Here is a 26,966-nt window from a genome sequence, read left to right on the forward strand (position 1 = left end):
ACGCCTTTTGACACATCGTGTTCTTCATGTTTTCCAACAATTTCTGTTGATTTTCTTCCCTACGATCCCTGTCCATTTTTATTTCTTGATTTCTTTTTTGACCATGGCCAGGGTCATTTAACGTGGTTATGCCAGGAAGTGAGCAAAATGGGCGATATCTGCTGGGAATTCTTACTTTCATCGTTTTTGGTCTTCTCCGGGTCGGCGGGTCAGGAATTGTTTGCATTTTTACTTTGTGATGGTGTGATTCTTTTGGGATTCTTGAGCTTGAGTCTCCTACTCATATTTGTTCCTTTGACTTTGATTCATCATTTTTCATCATTTCCGCATGTATGCGCTTGGTAGCTTGGCCGATACCTAGCCAGCTGTCACGCCAATCGCTGGAACCCTCCTCGCGAGAAATGTTGCGCAGACGGCTGGTTGGTTGCCAGGAAGCGGCAGACAAGATCCTGCCTGTGTTTAAGGTCAATCCACCTTAGGATCACAACCAAGAATGGCATGCATGTGGTGTACAGTGTCTGTTGACGTGGAGGCACGACGCCTCTTGAGTATAACTACATATAGCTGGTATAAGCGGGTATCAAATGAATATAGTACAAATGATGAGAGAGCTTCTCTACTGGCTCTCCCATCCCCTTGGCAGCGGCGCCTTCAATCCTCGAGATTCCCTCAGATATTTCTCGATCCAAATCTCCATCCTCTCCAGGATATTCATATTCGGCCTCCCCTTGTTCGGATCCACGCCTTCGTAGACCCCATCACGACACCAGACGCTCCAAGACCCCATCATAGCCGCCATCAGCACATCCGTCCCCAATCGATCCCCAACAACCGCGATCTCATCCGCGCGCGTCACCACCCCGCGCTCTCGAAACCAATCCACCACCTCCTTCCCACAAAACGGCTTCTTCTCGCTGCCCTCGGGCAATCGGAAGACGGGAATCCGCAGGGATGACAACCGCTCCTCGATCTCTCGCACCTCGGCGTCGAAACGCGGATGGCTCCCTGCGCGGTTGGAGACGATGAGGATCGAGTCGGGCGCTGTGGACTGGTTGAAGGGCGAGGTGGGCGAGTTGCGGAGCGCGGAGAGCTTGTCTATGATCTGGGGAGGGAAGGTTGTTGTTTTGGGTGGGCAGAGGGTGTTGTCTTTGTCGAGGACGAGGGCGCGGATTGTGGGTGATTTCGTTGCAGCTGGTTTTTCACCTGGGTTGACGGCGCTGGGAGGTTGTCTGTGGAGATGCGGACCGAGGTTTTCGGGGAGGTGGGTGAACGTTGGGATTGTGAGGTGGGGAAGGAATTGGGAGGGGTTTCGGAGGAGGGTTTGTACTGCGTGGTTGAAGCCGCGGAGGTTGGTGTTTGGTGTGCTGGCCATTTTCCTTTTTTCCGTGGAGTTGAAGCTGTTGCTGTATACGGATGAGATCAGGAAGGATGAATAATGTTGGAGGCCCGGAGCCAATTGAGAGAGGGGCTTGAAAGTGGTTGTAGTTATGTGTTCATGATTGAGGAACGTAACAATAAAGATAGTCCACGTTATATACTGAGGTCGCTTGATGAAGCTGAAGATGAAGATCTACGAGAGAGAGGTACGGAGAAAGTTACAGCAGAGCCGCACAACTAGGGAACTCTCCGCCTTGACTGGACCTCCGCTAGCTTCAACCCGCTCAACTCAGTTCATCGGCGCCGCATTCTTTCTCTTCATCGGACTCGGATTTTGCTGTCTAACAGAGCGGTCTCTCGAATCCTGAAATCAAAAATAAAAGTCTCATTTTGTGTCCCTTCCGCTCAATCCTTTCTCGCGCCGACCGTCCACTTTTTTCGCGTAACTTTGCTCGAATCGCATCCGATCCTTCAACATGGGTAAATTGACCAGCACCATCGGTATCCCCATCAAGCTCTTGAATGAAGCTCAGGTTCGCTTACTCCGCTGCCTGCATAGAGAATAATTGACTCAAGCTGACTAACAATTGCAGGGCCACGTCGTAACGCTGGAGATTACTTCGGGGGTGGTGTATCGTGGAAAGCTCTTGGAGGGTTCGTCGCCGTCACATTTAGCTATAACCCGGGTTTTAAGGATAGTGCTGACGCTTTTACCAGCTGAGGATAACATGAACGTCCAGCTCAAGGATATCACAGTCACTGCTCGTGATGGTCGCGTGTCGCACCTGGACCAAGTCTACATTCGCGGAAGCCACGTCAAGTTCTTCATCGTGCCGGATATGCTGAGGTATTTACACCTTTGGCCTTAGAACGTTGTTCTACTATTGTGATTATGTACTGACATCTGCAGAAACGCACCCATGTTCCGTTCACGCGGCCAGCGCGGTAGAGGTGTCGGTCTTGCTCGTGGTAAGGCGACGGTGCAGAGGGCTCGGGGACAACGGAGGGGTTGATCTGGTGGATTTTTTTCGTTGGCGTTTTCTTTCATGTGGTTTTCGTCATTTGTCGTTCCAAATGGTACTTACTTATGTGGGATTGAAAAATGTGATTCTTGAAGACCGGTTACGGGGCGATACCCTGCGATAACAGATTTTCATATTTTCATCTCTGGGTTCTCTTACAAGTGCAATCGTATGTCCAGCTCGAGGGAGGATTGACTCGGTGGACGATGTGTACTGCGAGACATGCAGGCGTCGCATACCATTTGAAATGCACCGGTGGTGATTACCTGGCATTGCAACAAATAGAGCTTCTCTCAATGCTGGCTAATAGCCCCAATTCTGTTTGACTGCTCTCCAAACAGCCTGGTGTCCGTAGATAAATCCAACACCCCGAAATCTTCTCCGCCAAAAGTTCCCCGCAACAAACCACATTTTCCAATCCACATGGCAGCAGAGCAAGCAGTACCTCGTCCCTAACAATTCTACATACACAACAGCCCTTGATACGATCCAGCGCAATCCGACTGACCCTCCACCGGAATGACCTCCCCACCCCACCTCAACTCCGCGAGCGCACCCCAAATTCGCAACCCACGCCGTCTCCTCATCCTCTGCCCAAGCTCACACTCAACCTCGACGATCCCATCGCTCCTGTACTCCCTAACAGAAACCCCAGTCGCTGATCCCCCGGCCTCCTTCGCAGGGTACACCACCCACCCTCCCCTCCGCCTCACAAACAAGTACTACACCGCCGATATCCCGATATGGGTTGACGAGATCCCCCTCCCTGCGGCGGTGGATGAACGCGCACACACACAAACACAAAAGCAGACACAAACACAGACAGGGGATGAAGGGAAAACCTCTCCCTCACCCTCGCCCTCGCCCGCACAATGGGCAGTCGAGTTCTCAGGCGAAGACGCACGGGTTGTCCGCGACGCGATAGGGGCGCTGGTGATCTGTATTAAGAATCTGGAGGATACGAGCGCGAGTTTGCCTGCTGGTACGGGCACGGGCACGGGCACGGATACAGGTACAGGTGCAGGTTCACCCGGGTCCGGAGACGACGTGAAAAGCCTCAAGGAGTTTCTTTCTGCGGTTGGCCGGGTCAAGAACGTAATTGAGGAGGAGCGCGGGGAGGTCGGGGATGTCCCTGTGCTGCTGGTATTAGTAGGAGGGGCAAGCGGACATAAAGATGCGCGAGTGCGCGGCGAGGACGCCGATTTGGAGGAGTTGGATGGTGCGAGCGATGAACCGTTTTCTGTTGGGTGGTGGGAGGATCAGCTGTTTGAGATGGGGATGGTGGGGGTGGAGGTGCTCGAGTGGGATCCGAAGGGGGAGGAGGGGGAGGAGCGGAATGTTTACGGGGGTAGGTCTTTTTTCTTTCTCTGTGGGTGGTGAGTGTGGACTGATTGCTGTGGCAGAATACCAGGGTATGCGGCGCATTAGGGAGATCCTCGAGACGCATGACTGGGCTGCGCCGTCTGAGGATGCGGATCCCGGTGGGTTTAGCGACGATGGTCTCGAGGAGCATCTTCTGGGACTGGATCGGGGGGAGAACGGGTTCGATCTTGAGGTCAACGAGCTGGAACGCGAGATGCTTGGGCTGCGGATGGCGATTGAGCATGGGGGTGATGACGGAGATGATCATGATGAGGATGAGGAAGACGACGACGGACTCAAGGTCGAGTCTTTGGAGGCTTTGATGATGCGGATGCAGGCTATCAGAGGTATGTCTTTTCCAGGAAATTTATTTTTTCGCAGGCTAATAGAACAGACATGAGTTCCGAGTTACCGGAGAGTGAGCGCAAGAAATTTGCTGCCAAAGCTGTACGAGATATCATGAAAGAACTATAGATCAGATCTGGCAATATAGAAATTTTAAGCTATAGAGAATATAGTATAGCCAAGTAGATGGCGTTCCATAACTGATTACATAGATGTACGTCAAGACAGCTCCGTCACCCCCAGGGTAATCTTACAGTAACTGACACTTACTCGGCTCTTCGCTTCTTCGTTACCTTGCGCCTCTGTGCGATCATGTGCGTGTAGAGAATGTATGAGCCTGAAGAAAGTTAGCGACTGCTCGCGCGTTGTCCAAAAAACCAACATACCCGGAACATAGATGACAAGCACCACCACCAAGAACCACCAGTAAAGAGCGTTCCATTCTGCAGCAGGCTTGAGAGCCTTCCAAACCATGATGCACTCGCTGCTGATACCGATTGGATAGAGCACATAGAAGGTATTATACCTGCAATCGTCAGCAAGCGCATACATATACAACACAAAACGGGAAAAAATACCTCAACCAAGTCCACCAACTCGGCACACCGCTGCCCCAAACTTGCAACGCAAAGAACCCATACCGGATACACTCTGTGACACCCCACGCCCCCAGACATCCCAGGAACGCATAATCGCCTACCTTGGCGCCAGCGCCATACGGCAATGCCTCGTGGAAGTCTCCGCCCACGATGCCGCCGTGCCCATCCCCGCGGTCGTGGAAGAGATACATGACGCCCCAGACCAGGAGCAGGCGGCTGGCGACCTGCATCGCGGTTGTGATGATGGGGGCGCGCACGATGCCCAGCAGACTGTGCAGGATCTCCAGGCCCGCGAGCGTCTGAGTCGTTGTGAGCAGCGGGGAGTAGACGTGGTGGAAGATGGCGGGGAGGTGGCCGTTGGGCGCGAGCGAGAGGACTAGCATTGCGCCGCGGATGACGCAGGTGGCCCAGAGAGAGAAGCTGATGGCATTGTAGGCGAGGAGGTAGATGCGAGTAAGGCCCGAGGCCGAGGCCCGGGGAGCCGATGAGGCTCTTGTGGTGGACTGGGACATTGTCGCGTACTCCTTTTTGCGTGTCAGTAGATGTGCAGTTTACTTGCAGGGGAAGGGAGACTGGTAAGTTTCGAAAGGATCAAATATTCAGCAGAGTTAAGACTCACGATTTATGATAAATTGACTTGTCAATTGGCTGATGGACGTGACACCGGAGCTTATGAAGGTGGTTATTTTTGTTGATTTGATGGGAGGATGGTTGGTGATTATGTAATAACTCTGATCAAATCGATCCTCGGCTGTAACAACCTAGATAGAACTCATCATATTAATGCACTCCGTGTACGATTTCTCCAATATATGATGTTCAACATCATCGATCTATCTTGACAGGCAGCAGATAACAAGGTCCCCTTAAGCAGAGGCATGGATTGCTTAATAGAAAGTCTGATATCAGCTCAGATTATAGGAAAGTGACCGTCTGAGCTCTGTGCGGCATAACAGTCGGTATTTACTCAATTAACCCTAGATATCTTCATCTGTTGAACCATATCAAAGATACCAGTGTGCGGAGGACACCGCTTTCATGTTGACGCTAAGAACAGACGAAGATTTTTTGACTTTTGTCATCCGACAAAGTTTCCAGCCATGCAGTCTGATGTCATATAAACAAAGCAGTGTAAGTGGTGAGGTGTATGAGTACCGAGTGTATGCCGAAATGATAACAGTTACTGATATGCTGTTTCTGCTTCTCGGATCAGATCCGCGATGGTTCCGTTCTCTATCAATAATATGTTAGTAGCAGAGCTCTATGCATATGCCAGATGGTATTCGGATCAGTTGATCAGTTGATGTGGAGACGTTGAGAAAAATAACAGTACGTAGTATGCTAAGGTAGTCAGGCCGATCAGGGTGTCCACACTGTTGTCAATAGTCGTAGAATGTCCTACTCCGTACACCGAGTATCTAGATAACACTGAATGCCTGAGACAGTAGGCAGGAACTGTCCGTCCATCTTTCAGAACTCGGCTGACCCATTCCCCACTTACTTCAATAACTACTTAGCGTCCAGTGTCTCTGATAGTCAGACTATCCCTATTTCCATGATCATTCATATCTTCATGATAATAGTGAATGGATATGTGCTATAATGTCGTAGGGAGCCATTTGGCCCCTCTTCATACTTCCAGCCGAGAGGGCCCGAGCTTCAGCGCGACTTGGCAATGACCCCAACGTCATAGGCGAGCCAAAATTCCCGAATTGGCCATTTGTCTGCTCCAAACTTTGGATCGAATCCACTGTGATGTCATTTTTCACATCTATCCCAAATATGATTGGCTGGAAGTCACAGCCATAGTCGAACTGACCAACAGCGGTCAAGTTCATCACCCTCGAATGTCGAGAATGGCTGAAGCCACAATGGGGAAGGGAAAATGTCAGGTTCCTTGTCGCCCTCGACTTGGAGGAGATATAAAGCCACATAATGCCTCTCGACTGGATCTGACGAAGGAAAAGCAGCGAGATGATGCGAGAGTGCTGGATAACTCAATCAGGAGCCTCAGTGCCTCAATCTTCATCTGGTATCGATGCGAAGCCAACCAAGGCTGTGGAATGGCACCGACACTGGTCGCTTGGGTATCCCACTTGGACGGATTATCCGTTTCGGTTTTAGTCTGTCAAACCCCGCTGACTGCTCTCTGGCAAGAACACAGGTAGGGTGAGCACCAAGAAAAGCGCCGGGCGAATTGGCGACTCCTTGTCGTTCTTTGGGCTTCTTCTTACTCTAGATGTTTGCTTGTCCGGTACGTACTTTCCGGACATCCACTATATCTGGGACGGGTTCCTGAGGGCCCAGAACAGCCCATGGCCTGAGATGGTGTCGGTTGTGATGTCAGACTGCCGAGAAAGACGGATTCCGTTGGATGCGAACTCTTTCGGAAAGGACTCACTCGTCACTGAATTAGCGGATCGTCAAAAAGTAGCATGTTGATGTCTGAGATAATATGACAGCCTGGCCAGGGTCGGGGGAACGAGGACTTGGGAGGGAATTTGGCGATGATGTCGCAGTGGATCGAACCTCCCCCCTGCCAGTGAACCTAACACGACCCTACCACCAATGAGAGGCTGACGAGCTGACACCCTACGTCAGTCTGTACTGCGATGATTTCAACGTGCATCTCCAGCGAAAAAGTGGGGATGAAATCTGAGAGACGACTTCGGATGAAAATTTATCTTATATATTCTTAAAGGCTATTAATGAGGCTACCCAGGGATTCAACTGCTGGTGGAGATTGCATACTCACGAGGTCATAAAATGACGCCAGAGGAAGCTAAGTCGATTCTCCAGTCCCTCGTCTTCAATGCTGATGCGTGACGATGGATGGAGAGATACGGAGCATCAGAGGAATTGACTATTCCTTTTGTCTCTGGCGCTGTCGGTTGACCCCATTTATTAGCCTTTCTGGATTATCCTCCCGACAGTAGGTATTATTTTCATTATTATCGAAATAGCTTCGTTTTTATTATTCCTCGACCCGAATGCAACTGCTCGAGTCTTGAGGGTATTCACAGCTAAAGAAGTTCCTCCTTTCCTACGTTTCGGACATTCCGGTAGTTTTCTAAAATCGTCCCTTGTCAATAGCTCATTACCAAGACACGAGCCTCTCTGGCTGCAACTGTCAATCGAACATAGTTATCGCTGATCCCAAGGGCTAGTCTATCTCGTCTTGTCCCCGCCGCTCACCAAAAAGAAAAAAAAAGCCCGCCCACATTTTTGCCCCTCCACACAACTCTCTTGTAGTCTTCTCCTCTTTCAGTCTTGACCTCTTCGAGCGCGCCAAACAGAAGGGATTAAACGAAAGGGAAAAAGGGAGGAAAAGGAATTATCGAAAATATTACGGATAGTTTGTTGAAGGTAAAAGAAACACTGTCACGCTTTTCCTTTGTCCAGTCAAACAATCAGCCACATTCCACTTTGGCTGTTTGCGCTCTTGCTTTTCCTTGCGCTCTGATTCCTCACTTTATCCTTATTTGGGTTCTTTTTCCTTTGCGCACTGTCGAATCTCTAATTTGCAATACTTTGTTCTCGGCTTCTGCTACGGTGACTGACTCCTCAGTGGGTGGTTTGGTAGCAAATCATATACTCTCTAGACTGCAGACAGATCTCTTTGAACCATCACTGTCTGTCATCAGCATCAACGGCATCACCATCATCTATTACCGTCTACTACAACAATAATAATAGCAATACAAGGTGGGATACCCCAATACTTACTACCCCTCCTCTTCCTCGTCCTCTCATCCTCTGCGCCTCCCCTGTCCTATCATCAGTCAGTTTTTCTCAGTCCAGACAGCTCATTACTTTTCTTTCATTTCCTTTGTCAGCTACTGTGATCTATCCCTCTCAACCATGTGGACCCCTTCCCCTTTAGGCTCCGTCTAGGTTGTCTGTGTGGTTCGGTTTCGGGTCATCCCTCGTCCCCTCCTGCTGCTGCTGCTGCTGCTGCTGCTCCTCGTCATGTCCCAAAATGCCTGTTAATCTAATACTTCCGCTCCATACATCCCTCCCTTTCTGTCGGTCTCCCCCAAGCCTCTTCTATCCGCATTAATACCGGATGCTCCTCCTGTGACTCCGTTAAACCAACCTCCGATCCCCTGAGACCACCGCCTGTTGTGGCGGCCTGTTAAGCTACTTTTGTCCCTGAAGCCTTTGTGCTCGATTGGTTCCACCTTGGAAAGAACCCCGCTACATCCTGTGGCCTCTGCAACCAACAGGAAGGAAAGGTACCGGAGGTGATCCTCCCTGATTCCCTACCCCTCGTCTATCAGCCCCCATCATGTTAAGCCTCCTGACCACCCTCCCCTGTTGTTTGTATATCTCTTCCCTCCCGGCTGTCTGGACTGTCATAGCCCTCCGACCCAGTAACCTTCTCACTGCGTAGGGCGGCTACCCGTGGCGGTCAAGTGCCAAGCGCTGAGCGCCTGTCTCTTGAAATTGCCGTAATCTCGCCCTGGAACTCGAGAAGCACGAAACAACTGACTTGGCGCTTGAACTAACCGTTTTGCACCGTGTAGGTCGAATCTGTGTCCAAGATCGTGACCACGGTTTGCTTTTCCAGCTTTGAAGAGCCATATACACCACGAAGAGGAGAAAGGTACACCAAAGCGTCAACGTTAACCAGCCTTTCTTGATCCATCTTTCGCTCATCTGCTGGAGAAACAGCGCTAAGCATCACATACTTACAAACATGGCTCCTACAACCACTACCAAGACCAAGGCCGTTGAGGAATCTGTACGTTGCTGCCGCTGACCATCGTAATTGCTGTCGAGTGGACACTGACATCTCGACAGCCCCAGCCCAAGGAGACTACTCCTCCCAAGAAGCTCTCAGAGATGAGCGATGTCATCGACAAGGCCACTTTCGACCAGATCTTGGAGATGGACGACGATGAAGACATGGATTTCAGCAAGGGCATCGTGTATGGATTCTTCGATCAAGCCGAAACCACGTTCGACAAGATGGACAAGGCTTTGTAAGTGCTCGTTGCTCCATGCTGACCGTCCAGTTGGACTAACATTCAATACCACAGAGAGAACAAGGACCTAGATGAGCTTTCTTCGCTTGGACATTTCCTAAAAGGATCGTCAGCGACTCTCGGGTTGAAGAAGGTCAAAGATCACTGCGAAAAGATCCAGCATTACGGTGCTGGTAAAGATGAGACTGGCACTGTCGACGAACCCGATGAGGAGAAATCGCTGAAGCACATCCAGGAAACCCTGGCTGAAGTCAAGAAGGACTATAGAGAAGTAGCGCAGTTCCTCCGCAGCTATTACGGCGAGACGAAGACTCCCGAGGTCACCTCGCCCTCCTCTAAATAGTGATTGACCAAGGGGAAGAGCTTGCGCATAGAGAGCAGAGGCAGAACGAGCATGGGAAGGATGTGCTTCTGAATATACCACACGACAGGTTGAGATCCTACACACATATACACACAATCACTCTTCACTTCAGTCCACATACCCAGAACAGTCCCATTCTGCAAGAGGAATGAAGAACAAAAGCGACAGATAATTTCCACCACTACCTTTCAGTATCAAACCATTGGATTACTTAAATGATTTTCTGCGCTTAGCAAATGGGGTTTTGTATGAGCCATCATTCATAGCATGGAAGATTAGACTTCATCAGTTTTATCAGACGTTGCTTCTCCTTGCCCCAAGTCTTTGCTACAATGCCAGAGTCCAGCAGGGAAAAGGCATATCTCGGGCAGCATGCAAAATTCCAACTTCTGTTTGCTAGACAAATAGAGGGCTCCTTATCCAACAGAACAACAGCATAAATTTCAGGAATATGAGTAAATGCGCAACATGTCATCCTGCGTGAGGCCACCAGACAGTCACAAGCAGCTGTCTAACGCATTCCTGCCCCGTACCACAGTCCGGTAGCCTCCCCTGTCACCTTTTTATTATATTCAGAGTATGCAAAGGCCCAGCGCAGACTTGCACGACATTCGGCCCCTGCACCAAGCAAACCACGCCAGCTTCGAAAGGTTTCCATCATAGCCAGAAGAAGATTGGACGCCCTGCCTTCTCTTGGCTTTTATTCTCTGGTAGTCTCGGAAACGATCCAACTGCAAATACAAACACACATCCGCAGCCGCTCTGCACCGCACTCGGATAGATGTACGGAGTACCTACCCACCATCCGATCCGAACCAACAATTCCAGAGACACACTTACCATTACACTTCTACAATCTCGTCCTATCTCAGTCTCCTTCGGTACCTATCATTCACTGGATTTTCGCCGTCTATGCGGAACGGAGTATCAGGGAGGGAAGGACCTTGAGAGCGCGGGTAGCTTAGTCTAGGGGCGATGGTTACACAGCAGGCGGATGGGCGTGGGACAGGCAATTCTGCACATTTGCGAATCAATTCGACCATATCCTCTCTGGAATGAATTATGTTTCTGCCCTTATTAAAGAGTGGGTTTGGGATATCAAATTTGGACTTCTTGTTACCTCTAGGATGAACTCGGGGAGAAAGGATTCAGGTAAAGAAACAGGATGGAAGTGCAGTAGGGGATAAGGATGAGATGTTTAAAGCACGAGTACAGGTACAAGTACAGCGCGCGGTATACCGGCATATGCGCAGCCAAGCAAACCGAGCCCGGGTCGTGTGTGCTTGATCAAACGGTCTGCTTGTCTGGTATCTGGAATTGGACTGATTCGGATGTCCAGTCGATCGAGTGGTTTGATACTATATTCGTCTTCAGTTTAGTACAAGTATAGTTGTAGCATCCATCAAATCCGTCTAGAGCATGCTTATATCGGCTCCTAAGCAGAACAGACACAGACAGTTGAAGTATCATGTCAAGCACCACACCCACTAGCCAGGTCCACAGAGAAAACGGACGGATACCTACAGCCCTGCCAACCGCCGACACCTCAATCGCCGGCCCATCGACAATCGACAACGGCCTTGCAGGTATCTGCATGCACCAAATCGAACCCATTTCCGTGTCCTCGTTGCCAATCACAGCCCGTCCGAGCTTGCGGCCGATTGTCGTAGGCAGTCGGACTGTCATGTAGACTTCGAGGCTGGGAGTGATGGATGGGATGGGATGGCAGACAGGCGCTGTGCTACGTTCCTTTTTTTTTTAATACAATGGTTTCCCTGTCCTCAGGAGCTTTTCATGCTTGCCTCATTCTGCTTTTCCCCTAGGGTATAAGTTCGTGTCTGCTTTTTCTTTTCACGCTCTAGAGGCTGTTATCTATACCTGCTACTGCAATAGCTGATCTTCAGGATGCCGGCCGTTGGACCCCGTGTGTCAAAGGAGGAGTTTATGCAGGCGCTGGGGCTGAACTCACATGATCCCCAGCATGAGCAGTACTATCGAGCTATGAGGGTATGTTTCCATACATCTATGTGCACGTGCGAGAATGTATTGTACAGTATGCTGAGTATGTACAGGATGAAGCCATCGTCGTATACAATCGAATGAACCAAGGTAACTCGGATCTGCTGGACAGCGTCAGAAATGACCCCAACACCCGACCGCCCTTCTTCTGGCACCATATCCGTCCGGAGAGACAGCGATGGGGCATCATGGAGATCTCGCGGAACGCCGGGCCCCTGACACGGCCGCTGTTCGAGCGGGGCAACACAACGGGCGAGTATGGTCCCAACTGGGTGGCTGGGTGGTTGCTGTACAGTGTGTTTCGGTCGAGAGATGTTCGCAATAACCGTAATCGGCGGAAGGGTGACGACCATGGTAGGTTGTTCGAGAAACAGTATCAATGCAATGCTGATAGCGGCCAGGCCAGGATTCAAAACGGGAGAAGCAGACGGCACAATCGGACAGTGGACTGACAAAGAAGACGTATTATGATCCGGTGAGGAACGGATGATGCGGTGTTTTAACCTTTAACGAGGCAACGGTGCTGGCTTGACCTTTGAAACTTCCTTCTTTTGTATAGACCACCTTTTCATCGCTGCCATTTTTCACGCAATCAATCAATCAATCAATCAATCATCGTCTCTGTCGTCCTTTGGCCGCTCTTCTTTCTGGGATCCGTTCTTGAGTCTTCTCTCCTTCTTCAAGGCCTTGGTAACACGGTCGTCCTGCTCGTCCTTTCGTTCATCCCAATCAACGTCGTACTCGGCCGCGATGTTTTTGATTTCCCTGCGTATCGCATTGGCTTCATCAATGAGTGTTTCCCACACCTGAAGGTCAATGCCTTTCATCTGGTAGAGTTTCTTTTGCCGCGCATTGATGGTAAAATCAAGCGCTGAACGATAGGAAATCTCGCGGTTGTGATACAGGAACCAAAGGTAGCCACCCATCAAAGTGGACAAGCTGACCAGATAGGTCACCGGCTCCATCGTATCCCACCCCAGCTCGGTCTCAAAGGTCAGTTTGTACACAATGTACCACCAAAAGGCGAGAACGCCAAACCCGCCAAGGGCCACACGTTGAGCCCCCCGGTGTGCCAGCGCGTCACACTCATGCTTGATCTCTGCAAGACCCTGTATTCTGCGGGAAATCTTCCGCAGCCTCATCCGCAGGAAATACGTCCTCTCGTCGAAAGAAGGCACGGCAACGTGAATCTGTTCCAGCCCCGCCGGGGCACCTTCGATCGTTACGATGAACTCCTTGGCCCGCGCGGCATCCCGGATGAAGTCTCCAATTTCGGTAGACTGCGACCACCGGATGAAGCGCTGCTCCTTGTCGCCCTGGCCGGGCCCTGGCCGTCGTAGATAGCTGAACGTTTCGTCCACCTCCTGAAAGTCTTCCCCTCGGCTTGCTACTGTCGCGTCATCCTTTCCTCCTTCGACTTTGTGAATTTCACCATCGGTACCTTCGTACATACCCCGTTTCGGCCTGATGGCGTCCTGTTCAAGCTGGAGCGCGATGAACGATACTGCAGGTGGTCTCTTCTGACCGTTCTCGTCTTCGATTGGGGGTACCTCGGACTGGATTAGACGTTCTAGATGGGATAGGGGCTGCTGCGGGTGGATCAGAATGGCGATCTGCTCAATGTCTTGAAATTTGTCAGCGCAGCCAGAACGCCGCAACTGCAGCAAACATACCTTTGCGATTGATGGTTGTCAATGGAATGAGAAGCTTAAACAACCTCGACGGCGTCGTCAACAGCTTGCCCGCAATCGTATCGCCCTTCGTCATCGCCTTCGCAACTTTCCCCCCAGACTTCGTATCTCGGCCCGACTCGTCCTTCTCATTTTCATGCTGCTGCTGCACCTTTCTGACCTCGAGCCTCTCCAGGGGATCTGGTTCGGCCGTTTGAGGCTCCCGCTTATCTCTGGTTCTGGCACTCAGTTGGAAATTCCGTCGGCCTGTCTGTGTCAAGCGACTCGATGTTGACACTCCTGTGTATTGGATTCGGAATGATCTCGACCGCAAGGGCTGAGGTAATCGGTCAAGAATATTCAAACTATTATATTGCAGTGTAGCACACTGACTTCCCAGCGTTGCAGAGCGCAATGCAGCCGCAATGGGTGTGCGGCTAACAAGCGCCCGCATTTTAGACAGTGTCTCAGCTGAGAACCATGTGAAAGTACTATGTAGCTTTACCGAGAAATCAACGAGATCTATGCAATTATTGGAAGAAAAGAGTGGCCATTGTTGAGAAGAGAACTTTATTCCAGATTCCCATTCTAATATGTTGTTGGAGAGATCAATTGCTGATAAACAGGTCATTGAGCTGAGGTGGTGCCTTGGAACGTAGATGGATATTACGTCATGATGCCTAAGCGGATAAGCAAACAGTGCAAACATATCAGGCTTCTAGATTCATGCCTCAGGTTTACCACCATCTTTGAAACATCAGTACAAGGGTTCTACTTGCCAGGTACGCCAGGAGTCATCATTAAGAAACTGCAATATTGCTTCGATTGAACGTAATAGAACAGAGACATCCACCTCAAGCAGTACTGGCCACCACATGCAGAAGAAGAAAGGACAATGCTCCACACAATTTCAGTAACTCAGTCAGCCAGCCGAATCATCGTCATCTATAAAGGGAAAACTACATATCATCGTTGCATGAAAGCCACTCTGGCAAAAGGCGCTTCAATCTATTAGGATATTTCAAGTCATGTCATCAATCGTAACGTCGTAAGATGCTGTTTTTCTTTTTTCCTTTTCCTTCCATATTTGAGGTCGTTGATCTTCCAATCCCTCACGGTTAACCTCCGTCAGCCGAATTGCGTGGCATTATCGAGCCCGGCTGCTAAAGGCGAGTGCCCTGGCCGGGCCCAGAGTCTGTCGGTCGAGACTGAGCCGGCTCCCCTCATGGCTTTCTGGGCTACTCCCACCGCTCCTGCTTTCGCCACTCGTCGAGGTATCAGCATCGTCAAGATAGCGGCTCTTGCGGCCCGTACCAATAGCCACCGGGATCCCTTGCACGATACCCCCGTGGTCATGGCCCGCCGGATACATGCCGTCGTTGACGGAGAAATTTCGACAAATCAAGTACGCCCGCATGGCCGCATTCTCACGGGCAAGGGTCTCGGATTCGCAGACGGAATCTGTTTGGTATTCGCGATTGTTGACGCGCACAATGCAGGAGTATCCGCCTGTACCTGAGTAGGACTCATATTGAGGTTCTGGCCAGCGGCGGCGTCGACAAAGACCTGTTTCGCATGGTTATTGGCTGCTCAAAACGGAAGATCAAGTCTAATGTGTAGAGGATGGAAAGAAACCCGCCGTGGTAGTCAGGGATCAAGGACAAATCAGAATGATGAGAGATAAAGCGGTTCATGTGGTCTTCCAGTGAAACCGATTGCAACTTGCAAGGTCCTTGAAGGAAGCGAAAACGAGGCCAGATTCAAACAGTGCCAAGCCCAATCAAAGGACAGAGGTTTCGTGTATACAACAATCGGCAGGGCGCCGATAAGGGCGGATGGGGTGACATACTCGCAAGATAGAGAATATAGTACATCGCGTATACAGATAGCGGCCAATAAAATGTATGGGACAGAGCGGTATCGGTCTAGTATTCGCTGCCCTGGTTATGTTGACCCTGCGCGGCAACCTAGCAATCAATCCAGAGGCATTCAACAAGCCTCTTGGGAGAGAATTTTTTTTGCTGCCCAATGCCCACGTTGTTCACACAAATGATGCGATTTGCTAGCAGGGAAGGATCAAAAGTCCTCTGCAGCGAGTCAATCGGCGTCGAGGATGCTTAGTATAGATCAATGGGGACAAAGAGGGTCACCAAAACGTGAGCACATTGGAACTAGCGGCCGAAGGAAGACAGCAACATGGTAGACGGCTTCAATGATGATAATGAACGATCGAAAAAGAAAAGAAGGACGACGGCCATCGGGCTAGGTATAATCGGCTCAAATAAACAGGTGGGGCTTCAGTAGCAGACGTCAAGTCCTACGTCCAAAGGCAGAAGGGGTCAGACGTTTTCCTAGCGAAATTAACAAATTTTAGGAATGCCCTTTGTTCCACCATATTGGCTGGACTAGGAAGGTCGAAAGTCGGTTTAATCAGGATTGCACTAAGGATCTTTCGTGGGTGTTTTCTCCTTTGTTTTCTCTCAATTCCGAGTCGCGAGCCATATTGGACCGTTGATGCGTTGGCATGGCTTTCGACCAGTGATTAAGCTTGGGAGAATGGAGCTTCCTGGTCCATCCGCCACGGTGTTATTCGCCGCCGATCCATGCGGCAAAGATTGGCATGTCGCGCAGCATAACAATCTCCGAGCAAATCGTGGTGTCAATCTGCCATCGCTGCGCTGTTGCAGAATGGACGCCCAGCCATCTGAGCGGAGGCCATGTTTAATCGGGTTTTTCTGGCGCCTTTTTCGCTTCGGCGCCGATGCACAGTCGCCCGAAGGGGATCCCATAAACCCCGCAGCATAAGAGGAATGCAGGACATTTACTACTGTCCTCATATTCAAGGCATTGGATCGCACCAGCGCGTTTAATGAAAGACGTTGTAGAAAACCACTAATGCGCTTTCGTTCGTAACAAGATGCATGCCACGCAGGACGGCAGGAATCCCAATTCTAGCTCGAACCTAGAAGAATGAGAGGTAAAATGATTATATAACCGTTACTACAGTGGATTAGAAGCGGACTGAAGGTTTTTGTCCGCAAAAGACTAGTCGGAAGGAGACTTGCAAACTCTGTAAAGAGGCGTTAAGCTGCAAAAGAATTTTGGTCCCTGGCCACGATGGCGAGAGTAAGTCATGAGGGTTCGGCTGGCGTCCCGGGCAGGACTCCCCTTCCAATATCGACCGTTTTCTCGGGACAATGCTTTGACTGTCCTTGGACTCAGAGCAGCCTCAAACTCGATCGGAACTAAGGAGGCGAGGAAAGGAGGGGCACACGAGCTCCAACCCCAGGGTGGAAGAGCAGAACGGGATAGAGGCGCCGGTCTGCCAGCCTGATAGTGGTGGTCGTCATAATCTGCCATGCAGAATTAGACAAATGCAATAGGTTAGTCCTGGAATTTCGACGGACGATATTGGCCCAACGCCTGTGTTGTGACAGGCAGGCATCGGATGCAATGATGAGTTGGCAAGTTCTCACTTAGGTGAGGTGGGGAATCCATGCCACTTTTCCTTGCACGAGCAATCGCTTCCGATGGCAAGGAGAAGTAGATAGAACACGCAACGTTGATGAAGGTTGCAGATGCAGTTGCATAGCATTCCACAGAAGTATACATCAAGAATCGGGAGGAAATCCTGATGGTACCAAATCGAGCAGACACAATCAACATCGACGCTGACGACCCAGTTGTGGACGTAATACAGGATGACTGTCGAGGAAGCCAAACTTACTTTCACTGCCGGTGCATGGCGCAAGTCTGCCTTCTTCTCCCATACAGGCGCTCGGACGAATATTCAAGTAACGAATAGAGTATGAGCAATCTGACATGTCCGGAAACTCTTCACCCCAGACGCCGAGAATGGGAGCTAGGCCAGGGGCAGAATGGCTCATGCAGTCTCATTTCCTCGAAATGCTGCTAATGATGAAAGGTTGATAAACTGAGAGATGGAAAGGAGAAGGGAGCGGCTAGGCAAGCGGCAAGTCATGAGGAAAACAGGCCTCGCTGGCTCAGTCACAATATCCGCTTAAAGAAACTAGTGAGTGATGGAAGGATGTCAAGACTATCTACCTCATGACACAACGACCTCGATTCCCATACCGGCGATCTATCGATGCTTCTCAACCTTCCAGTATGTCAAACTCTAACAGATTCCTAATACCATCTAGTCCCCTGCCTGATGAATGTCGAGGAAGGGACTGTGCAGACTGCGACTGCACTCTGCAATCCTTAGCGTAGTCGCCTTCTATCCCTTGCTTCTAAACTACCAGCTTCACTTCGCTGGTCAGCCACTCCTTGGTGACGCTGAGCGCACGTTGGAATATATAATGTGCGACCCTTGTGTCATGGTGAGCATAGCCCGTAAATTTGCTCTTAGTGTAACTTGAATTTGAACGAGTTACATGTACATCCCGACTGTCAGTGTGCAGTGCACACGCCGCTATCAGCTTCATTTGTTCGTTTCGCTTTCTCGAACCTTTCCAACGCCCCAACCCTTACTCCTTACTTTTCTCGGGCTAGTCTACAGGTCGAAAGATTGATTTTCGAACCAGACGCGTATACCTTCGGCTGACTTGTGTGGAATGACAAAAACGGGATGGAAAGGAACGAGTCGGTCATTCTCAGCGAATACGCCAACGTCGGATCCTTGATCATCCGAGGCGAGGTTAGGGTCGTGCTTCCAAGAGAATGCAGAGCTGAAGTCATCCTTCGAGCTCGCACTTGAGTCAGTACAGTAATGGTGATATTGAACCGTGCTGAGCCCGGAGAGGGCATAACATGTATGGTATGAATCCGGGTGTCTGTAGACAGTCAGCCTATGCACATTTACTGCGAATGTTGGGGCCATGAATTGACATACTTTCCCGGTTTGTCTCGAAGGCCGCCAAGCTTGCACTGGCAACAAGAAAGGATATATCTTGTCAATCCCTCTCGACTGTAAAGATTGCCGACGGAAGCTCGCTTAGGGCCTGCCGCTGGCTGAGTGCCATCTAGCGCAGCCTGGACGAGGGGCCAGCAATTTCCAACCCAGTGGCTGTAACACCCGTCCACCAATTTATTGGTTCTGCCGGAGAAACCTCCCTCGGGTGCATATTGTCGAGCCGAGAGCCAGGGAAGGAGTGTTGCAACGTTCATATATCTAATACACTCAGCAAGGGTAAAAAGATGATCTGTGGATGCGGATCCTTACCTTGGCACAACCACTTCAGGCCGACCAAGGAGACAAAGACAGGCCAAAGCACAAAAGGCATAAGCGCCATGCGCCTCGGTGCCCGGACTCCCGGAGATACCACCTTCATAGGTCTGACCTGCAATTTCACTGTCAATCACAGCCAGGAAGCTCAGCAAAGGGCGCCACTTACATCGCGAAAGATATTCAGGAAGGCCATCCGTGAATGTCTCCAACCCATTCTGCCGAGCTTCGGCTTCCGGGGGCAATGCTAGTGGCAAATCGAGGAGAGCATGGACTACCATCGCGCAGTAGGCCCCTCTGAGCTAGCGACTCAGTGAAATGCAACATATGCAGAGAAAGACTGATAGGGAAATGTTACCGCACGTCCTCTTCTCCACCCTCACAGACGGTAAAGCCGCCATCAGGCTGCTTCAATTTTCCGAGCCATTTCCACCTCAAGAAGGTTAGCGATGACTTGCTGGTAGAGGAGGTGCCCTCATCACAACTCACATTGCCTTTCGATCAATCAATTTGAATGCCTCTTCACCACCAACCATGGCGATAGACAGCACCGCAGCATAGCTCGATGCAACATGCGACATCTGGCCATGCCCTCCTCCAATCCCACCAGTGGGATTCTGTGCAGCAGTGAATGTGGAGATGACGCTGGCAATAATTAGTCGAGATTCATGTCAGACAGGGAGCACGACTACACAACTTTAGGGACAAGCTTACCGTTCGCGAAATCGAGTCACATCTTCTCCTAGAAGGCATAGCCCTGCCAAGGCCCAGTAAACCATCCAAGGGCGACTTGCATCGAGCGCGACAAAGGAGGCCGGATAGTCCTCCAGTGAGTCGTAAAGATACTCAATGTGGTCTTTGCGTTGAAGAGCGGGGACCCCATACTTGTTAAAGGGACCTTTTTGACTGTTGTGGATTCCCTTCAGGAGTGGCAGGCATTTGTTGACTGTTTCAATCTGAAGGTCAGTGGTCTCCGTGGAGAGCGAGTCGCGGATCAGAGGTGGCTCCCTGAAGAGCGCTGGAATTCCGGGATGGACTTGGCCTTCCCCCATCTTTCCGCTCTGGGAGGACGACGAATGGTTGTGGGAACTGGTGGCCGCTGAGGAGCGACTATTGACCTGCAGGTTGGCGCTGAAGTTTCGACCTTTTGGTTTTCCTGCGGTCACCGATGGTCCTTTACTGGTCGAAGAGAAAAGGACTTTGCGACGGTGTTTCCCAGTCGCTGCGATAACAGGCATAGAATATCTAGGATAGTAATCAAGTTTCCGCTCATACACTCATTTATACACGCGAGTAGAGCAATTTTCTTCGCGACGTTGCGATATCCTAATCATTGTTCTCTTCCTCCTCAATGGAAATCTTGCCATCGTCAGTTCATTGTTCTTCCGTCAAGTCAGGTGGTGGGCCTCGACCCCTCATGACAAGCGGGTACAGACAAATTCCCAAGCGGAAGAATTGGCCTTTTTTCGTTCGCCTCCAGCAAGAACAGATGGGATCAAGGTCGACGTCTCTTTGTTCTACATTTAGAAGACTAACTATTCAACCTCAAACTGGAATAGTCATCCAGTCAATCTAAGTTATCGGTCGCTTTGTTGCTCCTCAGTCTCCCTAGCCGGGAAGATCCCGGTCTCCGTCTCTGCTTTCATTTTTTTTTTCCGGGACCCTGCCAATGCTGATTCCCGAATGGATCTTCTTCCAGCCTTTTAAATTTCAAGTCCTTGACCTCTCAAGGTCAAGTCTTACAAATTACTCGACAACTTTTAATGCAGATAGGACCGTTATGCTGCCTCCTTGGTAGCGAAAGTCAGCCCCCAATTACCAATGCACAAAGACACCTAAGGAAAGTCTGTAAGCGATATAGAATTGACGAGGACATCAAGAAATCAGTGAGAAAAGCGCCGCATTCCTGCCGAGGGCAACGTGATCACCCTGTATACTCCGTCAGAGTCTTCCTTCTCTTAGCACGAATGCGCTTTGGTTCTATTTCTAACCCAACCACCAGCCTTTGAGGCTAGCATAAGCAATGGCAGTCGGTTCGAAAATAGCATGCATGTGGACTGTTCAAACCTTTCCCAGGTGCTAGACAATAATAAAGATCGAAAACTCTGTTTCTCGGATTAATGATTCAAGAGAGTAATTACTAACGACGTCGCAACGTCATCAACGACCCGGGTCGTCCGTTAGCAAGAGCAGTGCCATGAAACAAGAATGCAACTGTATGCACTGCTTGCAGTTGCTGGCGTGGCGCGCTGCGAGTAAGATCCAACAGAATGTCGATATCTATGAAGGGAGCGAATGGAAAACTGGTCTGCATTTGTCAAGCTGGAGTGTCAGTACAGTACCTGTCTCTAACTAATACTATGCAATTACTAATGACGGGAATACAGTGGCTTCTGCCAAGTCGATTTTCTCAAAGACTCTTCTTGACGCCTTACTCGCCTGGAACCCAGAAGGCATGCATGACCCCGTGCCATCAAGCGTTGTCACTGACGCTGCGTTCTTCCCAGGTTTGTGGACACTTCAAAGGTGCTCAGAGATATGATCTATCGCGATCTTGCTAGGAAAGTTGTCGCGAATAGACCTCCTCATTGACCAACAGATCCCGGTCTGTGCAGAACTCTATAACTAGATCGTCCCTAAGACGAATTCCTTGCTTGGCAAAGGCTGAAGCTGAGGGGCCTTGGGCAGAGCAAAACACAAACACTCTAGCAAGAGAGTCCAGAGCTTTCCTCTCGGACAATAATCATCACCGAACGTCGTCTTCTACCTAGCATCACCACGAGTAGCTTCTCCGAACAAGTGGCCTGATATGCTTGCTAGGCAATAATGGTCTCATTCTGACAAGCAGTATCCCAGTCTTGGTACGATGATGTCCGTATCATTACGTACTGTCAAACATGGAGCTCCTGCACAGTCAGCCACCCTAGTTGCCAACAAATCCAACGCTTGGTCCGAACTCTGCTCATAATTGGTTGGCGGTCCAATCCATCACTGGCGATTGACAACTGGACTGCCTTAGTCGCATGTACGGCAGACTACACTCACATATGATCCATGATCGCCTCATAATCTCCATACAGATCGTAATGTATAGCCATGTACGATACTGTATGGATTGTCATCGGGGCCTGTCCGAGTATTGCCACGCCTCAGAAGTGAAAGCCTTAGCCAATCACAATTGATAATTAGAGAATAGCTTCAAGTAATTCGGCTCAGTAAAATAACCGACTGGTAAAACAGTGACTAGTATCTTACCATTGGCACTGATCTTGTTGACGTTTCCACTGATCTCCAGTTCCCGAGAGTCTCCCTGGGTCTCGTCCACGGAGCAGTCCGCAGCGCTACCGTGGTACTAAAGCAATTCAAAATGACTCCGTATGGGATTCCCGTATTTGTTTCCTTAAGAGTATGCCGATGCTGACTTTCAGACGCCGTCATGCCGTGAAGTCGAGGTAGGTACGTGTTTCAGAAGCGCTGCATTAGGTGCATGGCTTCATACCTTAGATTCGAAAGTCTCTGATGGCTTCTGTCAAATCGCTGTACTGCCCACTTGGCGATTCCAAGATGATCATCATGATTCATGAGGTGCGACCAACGTATCTATACGTTCTGTAAGCAAAGCGCACCTCTTCCGTCCTAATTTCCATTGTCTCAGACTCTCAGTCAATAGAATACCCGTCGTTTTCCCCGAAACAGCCTAGCTTGGTAAGTTCGTCAGAGTAGCCTTGAAAGTGAATGAGGCTTTAGCAGGAAACCGGCGTGGCATTTACCTTTGATCCCAATTTACATCCAATCACCTCACTCATCCTCGCCGGGTGACCATCAGCAAAGACAACAACCCCACCCACGATAGCGATAACTCCTTCCCAGGATCATCTAGCGCAGCTCCGAAAGACGCAGCTTCCGCTCACCGCTGCTTCGTTCCCCACCGCCTCCTCTATGCCTGTGATTTCCCTCTTCTTCTTCCTCTCATACCCCCGGATTTTGGGCATTTTGCTCATCCGAGTGGCATTTGTCCTCAGGTTTCTGCGACGGATTTACCTTCAACCTCTCTTGCTGTGAACTCTTTTGTACCACCGTCACCTTGTCTGGTCTTTCTTTGCTGAGATTTTCCCTTTTTTTCCATTATTACATTTTTTCCTTCTTGATATCTCGTACATAGCTGATTCTGACAATGTCCAATGTTGATATAACCAACGATGGCTTCATCGGGCTTGACTATGACTCGAGAAGTTACATCCAGCCTCAGTCATGGCCCGTGGCGGTGGACCATCAGAGCTCCCAGCGAACAGAGGGATCGCGAGACATCTCTAGCGGTCACGCATATGAACAGTCGGTAGCTCAGGATCCCAATCTGATGGTCGACTGGCACTTCCAACAGCTGCAACCCCACCTTCAGTACACTCAGGAGGATCATTCGTCAGCTCAGCAATATACGACTTCAAGCTATGGAATGCCCATCCATTCGTCTCCTGTGGATGTCATGGCTCCGCCCCAGGGCCAGATGAGCTCCGGTCTTTTGGAAAGTTCTTATATGCCACTACCTGCGCCGGTCGACATGGTTCCATTTGGCTACCAGGATCTCCAAACTGAGCTGATGTCTTTCCCGGACGGCCTGCCAGATTTGTCATCGTACGCTGCACCACGCAACTTGATTGGCAGCAGTTCCCCCACGGACACTTACTTGGAAGTACGGTCATTGTCGAGTAGCGATAACGGCTGGAGCGCCATCGAACCCCGTCACTCTCACGAATTCATGTTCCCCGATCAGGGCATCTTTATCAATCCCACGCAAACGTTGCACGACCGGAGCCTTTCTGAGTCATCGTACTCAACCTCCTACGGCAGTTTCGTTGACATCTCCAATCCAATCAACTCGCCCACCTCTGATCTTAACTTCGAGTCTGCCTTCAGCATGCCGAGAAGGGTCTCCTACGATCACACTTCCCACGGCTCCCGATCCCCTACTGCAGTCAGCCCTGTAGCAATTGTGCGACCTATTCCTGTTCCCTCCAAGAAGTCCACTTCGCCCACCAGGTCTGCTGGATCACAGGCATCATCCTCATCGCCGCCCAGTAGGAAACCCTCGCGCAAAAGCCCGATCGCTGCGAAGACCGCGGAGACCAAGATCCGCAAGCAATCACAAGCTGGAAAGCCGGAAGGCGAGAAACGTGTTGGAAAGCGAAAGGGCCCGCTGAAGCCGGATCAGAGAAAGCAAGCCAGCGAAATTCGCAAGTTGAGAGCATGCCTGCGTTGCAAATTCTTGAAAAAGACTGTAAGTTCTTCCAATCCGTAAATCTGCCAGCGCTTGACTGACAGGGCAACCTTCACAGTGTGATAAAGGCGAGCCCTGTGCCGGTTGTCAACCATCGCATGCTAGATTATGGCAAGTCCCTTGCACAAGAATCGACATCAAGGAAATCGGGTACTTCATGAAGGATTGGAAAGCGGACTACGAGCGTCATATTACTCTCGGATTTTCGGTCGGAAACATCAAGGGTTTCTCAGAGCACGAAAGGACCTTGTTCATCACCCATGGTTATGGTCAGATTCTTCCCATTAACGCACGGGAGGTCTACGTCCGGGATGATCAATGCTTCAGTGTCGACTGGGTCGAATCGATGCACCGAGAACCCACCCAGTACGAGGTCGAGACCGCCAAACTATCTGCTGGTATGGAAGGTATCTCACATGCCATGTTGTCTGATTACCTCGACCGCCACATTGATGGCAATGGTACTTTTGAGAAGTTCGTGGACGACTACTTCGAGGGTACACCATTCCTGACGCAGATGCTCAAGACTGCCTTCCGGTATTACTTCCGCACAAAGCTACCTGTGATCCGTAAAGCGTTGAAGCTCATCATCGCCTACAATTTGACTCTCCATGTCACAATGGTGGAGGGTATAGGTGAAGAAGATGGCTTCCTTGGCAAGATTGAGGACCCATCATCGAAGTTCAAGGGCAAGATCATGGCGCCTGTCATGATCAATTTCCAGGTCAAGTGCGCCATGGCTAATATGTGGCGCGAGCTGCAGAAGGATGTCCTTGAAGAGCTGTCGAGTCTTTACTCAAGCGTGTATAGTGGAGAGAAACTGAAGAACTGGCCTACGATCTTCATTCTAGCATGCATCCTATTGGCAGTGTGGGAGGAAATGCAATTCGACTGCCACTACCGCACACCGGTGAGTCGCAATTAAGCACTACTGTGAAAGGTTGAATTACTGACATCTCGGAAGGATCCTGCCGCTGTGGAGAAGTTCTGCAATGATATGGAGAATATCCCTGTCGGAGTCATCGTTGGCTTGTTCCAGGCAATTTCACAGAAACTCCCCGCTTTCACTGATTGGGAAACACAAAAGCACCACCACTTGCTGTTTTCGAATCCAGATGTTTGCAACACCATGACCGAGGTTCGCGAACATGTAAAGCAATACGGTAAGCGGCCATCTGTTTCGCCCTAACCTGTTGCTGAGTATACTAACCTGCCCCACAGAGAGCTATCTGAGAAGCCGCTCGAATTCGAAATTCGACCGCAATGACTTTGATTGCTTATCGAACAAATTCATTTCAAGACTTGTGGTTCGCGCAAATTAAGATGACGAGATATGAGGATGGAAAAACCAACGACACTACATCGACTCAAATGTGTTACGGCTGAGCCAGCGCAGTACAACCCAACATGAGACATGTCGACCTTGATGTTTACGAGATTCGTCTGAAGCGAAAGCGACTATCACTCTTTTCGCATCTGTGTCTTATTTTACGGCCGCTTTCCTGCTGTCTTGACTGTTTGTGGATCCTGATTGACAGCGTTTTTTTCTTCCTTTTTCTTTCTTTGCTTCTTTCTCAGTGATATACGTTTCTCGCATAGTGTTTCGACAGCGATGATGAGTATCACGAACGTCATGATATTGTATGGTCACGAAGATGTCTGGCAGCAGAGATGATGAGCGCGCAACCGAGTTGCAGACGTATGCTAGAGGCTAGTTCTCGCGTCATTTTCACCGAGTGGCATTTTCCTTTTCATTTAGCGAGTTTTGTTTTCATTATTGTGTTTAACTATGAGGGGCATTATGATCGCTCCACGGAAAAACTAGGAGCTAAGCTTTGTTTACTCTCCGATTGAACTTCGCTGGATACCAAGGCAATTTGCAATTCCCGTCACGAATATTATATGTTCACCAGCTAGGTATTTCTCTCTTTGCTCGAATAGACTCCGGGTTTAATGGTTGTAGAGCCATTTGATCAAGCAGCATTGGGATTGTCATTGTGTACCCCTAGGTCGAGGGCCATTCAAACAACATTCTGTGAACAATGGGGCATACCAGATAATCTGGGAGAAGTGGATACGGCTGCCTTAATCACGCATTGCCTAAGGCCTCAAGGCAGGAGGATAAGGAGGATCTACCGAATGCGAAGATCACATGACACCTGATGGCTGTCCCGCATTTCCATTTGTGGTAGCCTGGGGCCGCCGTCTTTAGACAACACTATCAGGTGAGGTGTCCACTTTCCACCCCTCCTCCGGCCGATAAGGCACGTCATCGCTGTATGACGCAGTGAGAAACTGAGAATTGAAGCAGCACGGAAATCTCCGGCGGCTAAATGTGATAATTAACAGTATCAAGGGAATCACGGCAGGATCAAAGGTAGATATTTCGGAAGAAGAAATTTTCTCTGAGTCTGGGCGAGGCTAATCGGATCTTGGGTGTCGAGATGGTGTGAGACGGCAACCAGTGGCGTCAGTGGCGGGTGTAAACGGAGACAGACTGTAGGAAACATCTCGGACAACTAGTGATAAGACTGAAAGCAGTGATATGTCTAGTCGCAGCTTTTCCAGGCAATGGAAGTCAGGAGAGAGATTTGAAGGTATGGAATAGGGGCAAGGTTAAGGAATGATGAACTCCGCCCGTTGTACTCCGTATCTACGTTTATTCACTTCAGAGTACCTTAGGAGGATGTAAAACAAGCTCCTTTGTCATCAGTATATGCCAACAGTATATGTCACTATTATTACTCAGCTACCAAC

The 26,966-nt window shown here is 50.0% G+C and overlaps 9 protein-coding genes across 9 annotated transcripts; 5 read left to right on the forward strand and 4 right to left on the reverse strand.

The window, feature by feature from the left end:
- Positions 1-616: 616 nt before the first annotated feature.
- ALT_5500 (phosphatidylglycerophosphatase) lies at positions 617-1,372 on the reverse strand (the record flags this gene model as incomplete). The annotated part of the gene is made up of 1 exon (XM_033554743.2): positions 617-1,372. One exon carries the CDS (start codon positions 1,370-1,372, stop codon positions 617-619), a length of 756 nt encoding a protein of 251 aa, XP_033410634.2.
- A 481-nt stretch (positions 1,373-1,853) lies between these two features.
- ALT_5501 (putative small nuclear ribonucleoprotein SmD3) lies at positions 1,854-2,390 on the forward strand (the record flags this gene model as incomplete). The annotated part of the gene is made up of 4 exons (XM_033554742.2): positions 1,854-1,910; positions 1,971-2,031; positions 2,095-2,224; positions 2,288-2,390. 4 exons carry the CDS (start codon positions 1,854-1,856, stop codon positions 2,388-2,390), a joined length of 351 nt encoding a protein of 116 aa, XP_033410633.1.
- Positions 2,391-2,918: 528 nt separating this feature from the next.
- On the forward strand, positions 2,919-4,235 carry ALT_5502 (adaptin-binding domain-containing protein; the record flags this gene model as incomplete). Its single annotated transcript, XM_033554741.2, has 3 exons — positions 2,919-3,747; positions 3,803-4,108; positions 4,156-4,235. The coding sequence occupies 3 exons, from the start codon at positions 2,919-2,921 to the stop codon at positions 4,233-4,235; spliced, it is 1,215 nt and encodes a 404-aa protein (XP_033410632.2).
- A 137-nt stretch (positions 4,236-4,372) lies between these two features.
- Positions 4,373-5,217, reverse strand: ALT_5503 (protein tyrosine phosphatase-like domain-containing protein; the record flags this gene model as incomplete). The annotated part of the gene is made up of 3 exons (XM_033554740.2): positions 4,373-4,443; positions 4,493-4,632; positions 4,685-5,217. 3 exons carry the CDS (start codon positions 5,215-5,217, stop codon positions 4,373-4,375), a joined length of 744 nt encoding a protein of 247 aa, XP_033410631.2.
- Positions 5,218-9,404: 4,187 nt separating this feature from the next.
- Positions 9,405-10,036, forward strand: ALT_5504 (Hpt domain-containing protein; the record flags this gene model as incomplete). Its single annotated transcript, XM_033554739.2, has 3 exons — positions 9,405-9,449; positions 9,509-9,690; positions 9,748-10,036. The coding sequence occupies 3 exons, from the start codon at positions 9,405-9,407 to the stop codon at positions 10,034-10,036; spliced, it is 516 nt and encodes a 171-aa protein (XP_033410630.2).
- A 1,926-nt stretch (positions 10,037-11,962) lies between these two features.
- ALT_5505 (uncharacterized protein) lies at positions 11,963-12,566 on the forward strand (the record flags this gene model as incomplete). Its single annotated transcript, XM_033554738.2, has 3 exons — positions 11,963-12,064; positions 12,130-12,430; positions 12,478-12,566. The coding sequence occupies 3 exons, from the start codon at positions 11,963-11,965 to the stop codon at positions 12,564-12,566; spliced, it is 492 nt and encodes a 163-aa protein (XP_033410629.2).
- Positions 12,567-12,684: 118 nt separating this feature from the next.
- On the reverse strand, positions 12,685-14,200 carry ALT_5506 (uncharacterized protein; the record flags this gene model as incomplete). Its single annotated transcript, XM_089599921.1, has 4 exons — positions 12,685-13,700; positions 13,750-13,979; positions 14,032-14,083; positions 14,140-14,200. The coding sequence occupies 4 exons, from the start codon at positions 14,198-14,200 to the stop codon at positions 12,685-12,687; spliced, it is 1,359 nt and encodes a 452-aa protein (XP_089455798.1).
- A 693-nt stretch (positions 14,201-14,893) lies between these two features.
- On the reverse strand, positions 14,894-20,172 carry ALT_5507 (CAAX farnesyltransferase subunit beta RAM1; the record flags this gene model as incomplete). Its single annotated transcript, XM_033554735.2, has 8 exons — positions 14,894-15,312; positions 18,304-18,542; positions 18,602-18,880; positions 18,932-19,049; positions 19,104-19,231; positions 19,293-19,367; positions 19,424-19,579; positions 19,649-20,172. 8 exons carry the CDS (start codon positions 20,170-20,172, stop codon positions 14,894-14,896), a joined length of 1,938 nt encoding a protein of 645 aa, XP_033410626.2.
- Positions 20,173-23,108: 2,936 nt separating this feature from the next.
- On the forward strand, positions 23,109-25,531 carry ALT_5508 (Zn(II)2Cys6 transcription factor domain-containing protein; the record flags this gene model as incomplete). Its single annotated transcript, XM_033554734.2, has 4 exons — positions 23,109-24,209; positions 24,268-25,119; positions 25,174-25,372; positions 25,431-25,531. The coding sequence occupies 4 exons, from the start codon at positions 23,109-23,111 to the stop codon at positions 25,529-25,531; spliced, it is 2,253 nt and encodes a 750-aa protein (XP_033410625.1).
- Between the last annotated feature and the right edge of the window lie 1,435 nt (positions 25,532-26,966).

The sequence above is a fragment of the Aspergillus lentulus genome (assembly GCF_001445615.1).
Source record: "Aspergillus lentulus DNA, contig: Alt09, strain: IFM 54703, whole genome shotgun sequence".
Taxonomy (NCBI): domain Eukaryota; kingdom Fungi; phylum Ascomycota; class Eurotiomycetes; order Eurotiales; family Aspergillaceae; genus Aspergillus; species Aspergillus lentulus.